The following is an 11,176-nucleotide window of genomic DNA, read 5'->3' as shown; positions in this document are numbered from 1 at the left end:
TTTTCTCAACAATGAAGTCATGGGTGTGGTTGTTGTGTTTAGACACGAGATATATGATTCTTTCTTTGGACTCTTCATATTTAGATGTCATCTCGTCAAGTCTTTTGTTTAGATCAACGACTTCATCGGATCTATGATGAGGAGAAGACCTAGAAGTGCTACATTCGGGCATACCTTTTTGAAAGAAAGTAAGCCTATCATGGAGAACTTCTATTTCATTCTTGAGACAAACAACCTCACCCTTAAGACACTCGTTTTCATTTTCCAAACATTCAATCTTTTCTTTAGACTTGTCTAAATCTTTGTCAGAAGCAACAGTCTTAGACACTGTTTCTCTTAAGTCTACAACTTCAACTACAAAGTCATAGATCTCATTATCAAGAGCATCTTTGTCCTTCAAAAGATCATCACGTTCCTTGGTTAGAGAGGAAACTTGCATCACCAAGGTAGTGTTGACATTTTCAAGGTCAGAGACGTCCGTGGGGGTCAACCAAAGATGCTCTAGTTCTTTAGTCAAATGTTTGTTTAACTTGTTGACTCTCTTAACTTCATCATAGGCCTCAGAGGTGACAGTGATGATGTCTGTTGCTTTTAGTTCATTTTTAAGATTAAAGTTCTATTGAGCAATTTCCTCAATCTCATTTTGCATTACCTCAAGCTTATCATTTTGAAACCGACACTTATCAAAAAGTTGGTCAAGAAGCTTACATACTTTCTCTTTGGAGTAAGTTCTAGCCTTGGCCTTTAGATGATTTACCTCGTTGTCGGAATCGGAGTCGGAGTCGTCGGGGTTAGCCATGAGGCATCTTAAGTGTTCAAGTTTTGAGGTTTTTGAGACTTTTTCTTTACCATGATTTGTAAGACACATTTTAGCCTCTAGTTCCTCCTCGATGAGTTCCTCATCTTCCTCGGAGTCGGACATTCCCCAAATAGCACTCATGACTCTATGTTTATAGTCCTTTTTAACCTTTTTTCTTCTTTCCTTTGATTTGATTTCATCCCACTTGGGACATTCTTTAATTTGATGAGTTTTATCACCACATTTAAAGCATCCCACGGTGGAGTTAGGTCGTTTCTTAGGAAAGCGTTTTTTCGAGTAATTATTAGTGAACCTTTTGTTTCCTTGTCCATTGACCAACCCGGCTAGATTCCTTGTGAACATAGCAAACTCGTCTTCCTCCTCATCTTCTCCATCACTTGGAGAGGATGTGAGGGCGAGACTCTTTCCCTTTAAGGACTCACTAGAATGCTTATCGAGGTTAAACTCGTGAGCCATTAGTGATCCCATTAGTTCATGAAGAGATAGGGTTGACAAGTCTTTAACTTCCTCTATGGCGGTGACTTTAGGTTGCCATTTAGGGGTTAGACTACGAAGGATTTTTCGAATGATGTCCTCGGACTCGAAATTCCTTCCTAGACTTTTAAGCTCATTAATAATACAAGAAAAACGTGAAGAGAAACTATTTAAGGACTCGTCTTTTGACATTCTAAACATCTCATATTGTTGCATGAGAGGTCAATACGGTGTTTTCTTACTTGGGACGTCCCTTCATAGGCAAGTACAAGGGAATCCCAAATAGATTTTGCCGTAGGACATCCGGAAATGCGACTAACTTCCCCCTCACCAACACAACGTTGAAGAATCGACATTGCTTTGGAATTCTTTTCGGCAAGTTTGAAGTCGTTTTCATTGTAATTTCTTTCCTCTTTTGTCTTGGTGAAACCGTTTAAGATATCGGTTTCCTCAATGGCAAGAGGTCCATTTTGGATGATGTTACAACATTGATAATCGATACTTTTGATGTAATGTTCCATTTTGAGTTTCCACCATCCAAAATTCGAACCGGTAAAGACCGGGATCTTGGAGTGTTTCTCGGAATCCATTACCCACGAATCAAACTCTAAGGCGATTAGCCTCGATCAAGAGCACGAGGCTCTGATACCAATTGTTGAGTTTATGGAATCAAGTACCTAAGAGGGGGAGGGGGTGAATTAGGTACTATTTAAAAATTTAACTTCAACTTTATTGATTTAAAGTGAGTTATAAGAACAAAAGAAATGAGAGAATACTTCGAATAATATTGAAAGACAAAACGAGTATTAAGATGAATGTTTGCTGAAGTATGAAAGTAACAACTGTTCGGACTGTAGCTATTTGTCTCAGTTAATGAAGTACAGACTGCAGACCAAATGTGACAGTATATGGAACTGTTACTTCGAAGGTTAAGCAAAGCAAGAACAAACAAATTAAAAGAGAAGCGGAAATAAAGTAAGACAATTGAACACGAGATTTTTGAATTGGTTCGGCAAGAAACTCAAGTGCCTACGTCCAATCTACTTTTTATTGATTTCTTTTAGTGATCTACTCCGACAACTAAAAAACCCGTACAATAAATGACACCAACCTACTCCGGTTGTAAAGCGAGTCCAAGAACTACTCCGTTCTTATGACAAGCCAACTCGCAACCTACTCCGGTTGCCAAGAGTTAAAGACTACTCCATCCTAAACTCTACTAACACACTTAGAATGTTATAGGATCAAGTTTCCACTAACATATTCTTAGCAAAGAATAGAGATGGACAACTTTTACAAGATCAACAATTCTTAAGCAAGAGAGTTTAGTATGTTAAAGTAACAGTAGCCACGACTGTAACAACTTGAAGACTTTTAGAGGTTTTGCAAAGACACGCGGTTTTAAGCTTTTAAAAAACAATTTGCAAAGTTGGAAAATATTTCAGAAAAGTCTTGGGATTTTATGAAGGAGATGGCTCGCCTTTTATAGAGAGAAAGGGTGAGGAGGTTGCTAGGGTTTTGAAGGGTCAAAGACCACACATGTGAAGAGCTTTAGCAACCACTCAAAACTTTCACCAAAGAAGGTTCTTTTGCAAAGGCAAGAATAGAGAAAGAGTGTTTGAAAGATATCCTTAAAAGCTCATGCAAATTCAGAAAACAAAGAGAGAAAAGACAAGTCACATGATGACAAGTTAACACTAAAATGGCAAAAAACATTTCTTGTTTTCTTAAAGGACCAAAGGGTCAAATTTGCATAAAGAGGAAATATTTTGAAATTAATAATTATTCAAACCACTCTTTATTGAAGGCCAACTCCTATTAAAAATCTGAAGTTTATCTTTGAAAAATAAGAGACACGTGAAGAATTTTCGAAAGATAAAAGGGCTTCAAGTGTTACGAATTGTGGCAACAATCCAAGCAGCTGTTTACTAATGAAAGCAACAGTCGTCTTGACTGTTTCTATTACTCTAAGATACTCTACTTTCTCACTTGTACATTAGATGACACTAAGACTCAATACAATGGGATGATTAACAACTTCAACACTTCTTAATCCATGCTTGATTAAATCATTAATCCTGAAAAGGTAAACTAAGATAACACAAATCAAATGGGCATGTTATCATCAATATAAGGAACCCAACAAACTTTAAGCAAACTTATCGTGTTTTCGTAAGTTTATTACCCAAGTGCAAAGACATAGCCCCCTAAGTGCCACCCTTTCTCGAGGGATGAATATATCAATACGCTTCTTTCCAAAAGTTTTGCCTTTCCAGCTATTCCTGCACAAACCCACCAAAAATTCAAACCCAAATAACAACTCAAGATGGTTCAAAACAATCACTAATTCTTATATGAGAGGGTTTCACGATAAGCTTACTTAGCTTACATTTAATTAATATACCCCTCATGACGAATAAAAAAATAAAACAAATGATTGGGTCGGAGGGAGTAGCTTCTCAGTTGGCATACAATCATAGACTATGACTCTCATTATCGTAACATGAGACAGTCTCTCGAAAGATTTACCACTCGAAACTAAAAGGTAAAACAAAATCAGCTACCTACAATCTCCTCGACTTGCTTAGCTGGGATTTTCTCAATTTGTTGTCCTTTGATATTGTAATCTGCTACCAAAAAAATTCCATAAATTTACATATCAATAGTATATAGCTAAAACCCACTAAAGATCAGACCTTTTTAAGAATCGGTTAAGAAATAAATATAAACTTAGCAAACTAATGGGAAACGATACCTGGGGTTTGAGTATATCATTCTTCTTATTTTTCTTAGTAACAACAGTATAACATAAGTCTCCCTAAGTTAAAGTTTAGGAGATGATAAACGAAATGATCTGAAACTGTAGCAAGATAATATATGGCCCGAAACTTACCTAAGACGGTTAATGCTTCCATATTCAATAAACCCCTGATTCGCCGGCTGCAATAGATTAAAAATGATTAATAAGAAAATTAAATAAGAAAATTAAACCCATACATGAGCAATAATCCCTTAATCATTGATCTAAAGCCATACATGAACAATAATCCCTTAACTATACGAATGCACAAATCAGAAACCATTCTTTTACATGAACAATAATCCACCGCATCATCAAACCGTCCCGCACTTCTACTCAGAATTCATTGTATGGATTTGAGTTCATTCAAACTGCATGTTGTGGATTAAAAATCAATCAAAAACCTTCTTTTTAATTTAATAATCAGCTAATTTAATGGTATATAGATTCCACCTATAATCACTATCATACAAAACCCTATAGTAGAAACCTAATAAAAAACAACGCCAGGAAAAAATGTCAACCCGAAATAAGAAAATTATCAATCCAAGCAGTTTAGGATTGGAATTGTCTCGACTCTTCTCAGCAAAGTCCAAGAAAATATAAACTTATTGTAAGAAGAAACAAATTGTAATGACTAGAATTTTTAGGAATTGAAATTATCGGTGTGATAATTCTTCTTTGTTTATGAAAACTTCAAGACTATGAGATACAACTAATTTAAGCAAAGAAAGAATTAAAAACAAATGTACATATGCTTTTGTTAAAATTTCATCCAAGCCCTGTGATGCTTTTCCATTCGAAGAGGAGGAAAAAAATTCCCCTAATGATTCAAGTGACTAAATCAGCATAGCAATTTAGTGATGCGTTGCCTTTGCGAATTACAGTTACCCTTTCCACTTGTTAATTAGTCTCACTGACTCAGTCTCATTCACTTGTTAAACTTGGATTGAAATTCATCTATTATTAAAGAAACAAAAGTAACGGAGAGTAAATATTTTCAGCAACGACCCTATTACTTAAATACTCCTATGAGACAATCGAATTAAGTAAAATATGAGTTTATAACAAAATAAAATTCACAAATGGTAACAAAGAAATTTAAAAAAGCATAAAAAACCTAGAGCGGGAGATGAGATGAGAAGTGTAACTTTACCAATTATTAGATGATAAAATTAACGAAAGGGATCTATCTATTCAACCATAAAAAAGATCAATCAATCTACCCAGTTGTCTTCAACGAATGGGCGGTCGATCCTTTGAAAGCAATCGGTACAGCGATCAAGCAAAATTGACAATTTGTTCAGCGGTCAAGCAACCAACAACGATGACGATAACTACTGTGCAAGCAGGAACAAATTTGGGAGAGTTTAGAGAATGGATAAAACCATGTAGAAAATTTAAGATGCTCCGTTATTCTCTTGTAGATTTTACTTCGCAGTCAATAAGGCATTCTTAGGCCTAGCCTAGTTTGGTTTAATTTAAGGGTCTTTTGTAGGAGTAATTGAACTAGTTTTCCCATCCCATTAGTTGTTGTGATTAATGTATTTTAATGCATGGTTGGAGCATGATTTTGAAGAGAACCCGGAAGCCCAAGCAAGTGTCTCTAACCACGTCCCTAAAGCAGGTAATCAAGTGAGGATGGCCTCTCTACGAGCTGGCAATAGAGCTGTCACCCCTTAGTGAACAAAGCATGGAGGCCAAATGATGAAAGGAGCATTAAATAAGAAGCAATTTTAGAGTGGAGATCAGCGTTGGACGCAGCATGCGTCTGTTGACGCAGCCTACACCGTATGACGCAGGCCTGCGGTGGATGACGCAGCCCACGTCCTCCTCAGCCTTTGAGAGTTGATAATCCATCTTAAGCCATTCCGTGGAAGCCCAAAGCATGTTTAACCTAGAAGGGAGTGCAGTCATATATATAGTTCATGTTTTGAAGACCTAGATCATCATCTCATTATTGAATAATCTCAAAAACTTGTATGAAAGAAAGACTTAGTATTTTGGTGAAAATTGTAATCTTTGGTTGGATTTTGATGTCAATCTTTCCATTAACCTTGGAATCATCTATGGTTATGGAAGGCTAGACCTTTAGTTTGGTGTAATTTGGAATTCTCTACTTCCTTTAAGTTTTATAAGAACTCCTTAATCTTTCTTCAATAAGTTTTTCATTCCCTTTTATTTACTTGTTTATGTTTGATGTTTGTGTGTTGAGAGTAGCTAACCTTGCATATTATTCATCTAACTATTGCAATTTCTAGTTTTGTTTTCACATCTCTAGAAATATATGAAGCAAACTTGTGTTGTTATGAAGTTGTTGTAAAGTTTGTAACTTTGTGAGTAAGGTTTGAAAGTTAGTCTTGGGTTAGTTTTTTTAAACTCTCACAAGTTAATCATAGCTCTTTCATTTGGCTTTGTTCTTAATGCTCTTATGTGTTATCCTTTGTGTGGTTTTCATTTGGGAAAATACATGAGTAGAATTGTTTTCTTCTAGCTTAGGAAGGAAAGTCTTACCATCTTAAGAAAGTAGTATTGGGTAGTTATTGAAGAAAGAAAAAGGGTGTCTTTGTGGCTTAAGGAGTAGTGTTTGACCAAGTTGCACCAAGTTCTCCCTAATATTGAATCTTTGCATATCAAGTGTTTGTTGATAGTTCACATCTTTAGCTTTGTTATGTTATTTCTTAACCAAATTTCCTCTTTTATGTCAATCTTTTATTGTTCATTGTGAATATCCATTGTTTGTGTTTAGCTTAACTTAATTTGTTGAGTCTAAATTATCATTAGTGTCTTAAGTAGTTTACCATTCAAGTTTTAGTTATTAGTCCTTTTCTTGGGATCGACCCTTACTTGCACTATATTGCTTTATCAATTAGAGTAATCTAAAGTATAGTTTGGCTTATAAATAAATAATTTGGTAGTTAATTCTAGTAATAACGACAACCGGTATTTTTACTATCAAATTTTGGCACCGTTGCCGGGGAAGACAACGTAACTAGAACTTGAGTTATGATTTATGCTTTTTTGTTCTTAATTCCTTGTTATTGTCAAAAGTAAGTGGTAGTTCTAATCTATCTTGTTTAGTGTAAAGGTTTATGCCTAGGTCCCAACAACAAGGTAGTGAGTCCACTTTAGACGGAGAAGACGAATTTGGAGCATATTCTTGGTTGTTCACAAATCCTTGGTATACTCGGCCTCAAAGGGAAGGACAATTTGAAGACGAAGCCTTAGAACCCCTTTCAGTTGAACCAATAGAAGTAGAATATCCACAAATGTCTAATGATACAAGAACCATCCGAGAGCTCCGGGCTAGAAACTATGATACTCAACCCCTATCCATTGCTTACCCACCCATGGGAGCCAATGCAAATTTTGAGTTGAAGGGTTACTTTATCCACAACCTACCCAAGTTTCATGGGCATGCGGGGGATGACCCCAACCGTCATCTCTCCGAATTCCATATGATGTGTGAGGGTGCTATACCAAATGGTGTCATGGAAGACCAATTCAAATTGAGGGCTTTTCCATTCTCCTTACTAGATGCAGTAAAGGATTGGCTATTCTACCTTCCGCCGGGTACAATTCGTACTCTGAAGGCCATGGAATCGGTATTTCTTGAAAAGTTCTACCCCGATTCAAGACACAACCATGCCAAGAAGGCCATCACTTCTCCGGAACAAGATCCAAGTGAAAGCTTGTATGAGTATTAGGAAAGGTTCAAGAAGTTGGTTGCCCAATGTCCATTCCATGGACTAAGTGGTGATGACCTATTGGTAAAATTTTGTGACGGTCTTACTCAACAAGACCAAAGAATGGTGAATGCCGCCAGGGGTGGAGGGGTTAACAACTACTCCATGGCGGAAGCAAATGAAATCATAGAGAGGCTAGCCGCAAGCACAAGAAGCTATGGAAGAGGAAGCCGGGAATCAAAGACTTAACTCAATTGAAACACCCTCTCCTTCCAACCTAAAACTTGAGAAGACCGTGGATGATCTCACCAAAATGGTAGCTCAATTAATGGGAAACAATAAAGATGGAGCACAAGAATCCAATGCGGAGTGCAATTATTGTCAAGGTCCAAACCCGGTGGAGTCTTGTCCCATCATGCAAGAACAAGGGATAAGCAATGGGAATGTGAGTTCCATGATGCATGGTAACTATAATTCTAGAAATCCTACCGGAGAGGATACTACAAATACGATCCAAGTGGCAACACTTACAATATCGGCTCAAGGGACAATCCAAACCTTAGTTGGGGAGGGGATACTTCAAAGAGTTTCCAAAATGGACAATTCAACCATTTGAGGAATTAAAATTTGCAAGGTCCCAACCCAAATTACCAAAGAAACAAAATTTTCAACAAGGAAAAGGAGGATCCTTCCAATTTGGGAATCAAGGGAACCAAGGTCCTCAAGGCAACCACAAAAATTTTCAACAAGGGGGAGGTCCCTCATCTCAAGGAGAATATGACTTGTCAACTAAAGAAATGTTTAAAATTCTTGTTAAAGGGCATGCCGAAACGACAAAGAGGTTTGACAAAATGGATGCCAATAAACTTGCAAGTGATGCAAGGGTGAAGAATCTTGAAATCCAACTTGGCCAAATTTCCCAAGAAATTGCCAAGAGCAACCAAAAGAACTCTACTTCAATCCCTTCTACCACATTCCCTCCAAGAGAGAATGCTAGTGCCATGACCTTGAGAAAATGGAGAACCTTAGAATCTCTCCTATAGAAGAAGAGAAAGACAAAGTCAAATTAGAGGATTATTGACATTGAGGTACAAGAGGAAGAAGAGATTGTGGTTGACAAAGCAAAGGAGTCATCATCCAAGGCTAGTGGAGAAGAATTGAAGAGTCCATTGAGCAAGGACAAAGGAGAGAAAGAAAGCAACAACACCAATGATCATATTGAGGAGATCGTGAGAGAACATGTCGTAGAGGTACCTTTTTCCTCATACTCTCTCACATTCTAAGAGGTTTGAAAGGAATGAGGATCTCTATGAAACCTTTAGGAAGTGTGAAGTAAATATCCCCCTACTTAATATTTTAAAAGGTGTTTTGAGGTATGAAAAGTTTCTAAAGGAACTTTGTACGCCTAGGAAAAACACAAGAAAGGGAACACAAAAATTAAGGGTAAGTGAACATGTCTCCGCCATATTTAAAAAATCACTTCCCAAAATGTGTGGCGATCCAGGGATGTTCACTATACCATGCTCGATTGGGGAGAAGAGTTTCACCCATGCTATGTTAGATCTAGGTGCATCAATCAATGTCATGCCCTATACACTCTATGAGACCTTGGGACTTCCACCTTTGAACAAAACCGACGTAGTGATCCAACTTGCAGATCGCTCAAATATTTACCCAAAGAGGATGGTGGAGGATGTGTTGGTAGAGGTAGACCACTTAACTTTCCCGGCCGACTTCTATGTTCTTGATATGGAAGTCGACTCGAGGGCCACTCCGATCCTTTTGGGGAGGCCTTTTATAAAAACCTCTAAGATGAAGATTGATGTGTCTAATGGAAACCTCACTATGGAATTTGACGGAAAGAAACTCACATATAACATCTATGATGCTATGAGACAACCTAGAGATTCACATTCATGCTATTTCTTGAACATCATTGAACCAATTGTCTCACAAGTGTATAATTTGTGTGAAAGGGACCCTCTTGAGGTCGCCCTCACTAACAATTTGGACCAAGAAGGTTTGCGTGTAGTGTTGTCTCATGATGTGCAGGAGTATACCGAGCCTTGGACAAGGAAGAAAGTCTTGAAGATGGGGAGGAATTTCCCAAAGAAAAAAATGAAAGTGCACGATCCAGCCTAGAATGCAGCCTGTGTCGTACGACGTAGCCTACGTCCCCTCACACAGCCTGCGTCCTCCTCGGGTTTCAGGTGAAATGTTGGCATTACAAGAGCATAAATTCCCTACACCCTTCCTCCCCCTAGAAGCCAATCTTGAGAGACCCCTACCCTCCACCATAAAACCACCTAAACATGAACCAAAACCTCTTCCAAATCACCTAAAGTATATATTCTTGGGAGAAAACAACACTCTTCCATTAATAATCTCAAACCAACTCAAGAAGGAGTAAGAGGAGAAGTTAGTGACCATGTTAAAAGATCATAGGGAAGCTTTTTGGTGGAGCATCGCCGATATCAAAGGGATAAGCCCAAGCACTTACATGCATAAGATCCGATTGGAGAAAGAAGAAAAGCCCGTGAGGCAACCTCAAAGGAAACTCAATCCACCCATGATGGAGGTAGTGAAAGAGGAAGTCATCAAGTCCCTTCAAATGGGAATCATATACCCCATTAGTGATTTCCAATGGGCAAGTCCTACTCAAGTTGTGGCAAAGAAAGGAGGGGTGACGGTAGTCAAAAATACCTAAGGAGCATTAATTCCCACCCGTTTACAAACGGGATGGCGGGTATGCATTGACTACCGGTGTCTCAACCAAGTCACTTTCAAGGACCATTTTCCCCTAGCCTTTCTAGATCAAATGCTAGAAAGGTTGGGTGGAAAAGAGTACTATTGTTTTTTGGACAGGTACTCCGGATATTTTCAAATCCCTATTAATCCAGAGGGCCAATCCAAAACAACTTTTACTTGCCCATTTGGAACATAAGCTTATCGTCGAATGCCCTTTGGATTGTGCAATGCCCCGGGAACTTTCCAATGTTGCATGATGAGCATTTTCTCCGACTATGTGGAGCGTATATTGGAAGTCTTCATGGATGACTTCACTATCCATGGAGATTCCTTTGAGTCGTGTCTAAACCACCTAGCTATGGTCCTAACATGGTGTATAGACTCTCACCTCATACTCAATTCCGAAAAGTGTCATCTTATGGTGAGTTGTGGCATTGTGTTAGGGCACATAGTTACAAAAAGAGGGATTGAGGTGGATATGGCAAAAGTTGATGTGATTAAAACCTTGCCATACCAATCTAATACTCGAGATGTTAGGTCGTTTTTGGGACACGCCGGCTTCTATAGGCGGTTTATAAAGAACTTTTCGAAAATTACTAACCCCTTGTGCAAGCTCTTGTACAAAGATGCAAAGTTCGTTTTTGATAA

The 11,176-nt window shown here is 38.1% G+C and overlaps 1 protein-coding gene across 6 annotated transcripts in view; it reads right to left on the bottom strand.

The window, feature by feature from the left end:
* Window positions 1–2,361: 2,361 nt before the first annotated feature.
* Window positions 2,362–11,176, bottom strand: part of LOC141611978 (uncharacterized) — a 29,887-nt gene continuing 21,072 nt past the window's right edge. For 2 of the 6 annotated variants that reach the window (XM_074430662.1, XM_074430663.1), the window contains 4 exons: window positions 4,188–4,234; window positions 3,859–3,921; window positions 3,480–3,576; window positions 2,362–3,385 (listed from right to left, as the gene is read on the bottom strand). In XM_074430662.1, the coding sequence (XP_074286763.1) occupies window positions 3,367–3,385; window positions 3,480–3,576; window positions 3,859–3,921; window positions 4,188–4,234 (226 nt within the window). In that variant the 3' untranslated portion in view covers window positions 2,362–3,366. Of the gene's footprint in view, window positions 3,577–3,858; window positions 3,922–4,187; window positions 4,235–4,330; window positions 4,466–5,250; window positions 6,097–11,176 lie in introns of those variants that run through there. The other 4 variants (XM_074430664.1, XR_012528936.1, XR_012528935.1 and 1 more) reach the window with 4 other exon arrangements.

This window comes from Silene latifolia, chromosome 11 (assembly GCF_048544455.1).
Source record: "Silene latifolia isolate original U9 population chromosome 11, ASM4854445v1, whole genome shotgun sequence".
NCBI classification, from domain to species: domain Eukaryota; kingdom Viridiplantae; phylum Streptophyta; class Magnoliopsida; order Caryophyllales; family Caryophyllaceae; genus Silene; species Silene latifolia.
The sequence above is the reverse complement of the archived record's forward strand: the minus strand, read 5'-3'. Positions and strand labels throughout refer to the sequence as shown.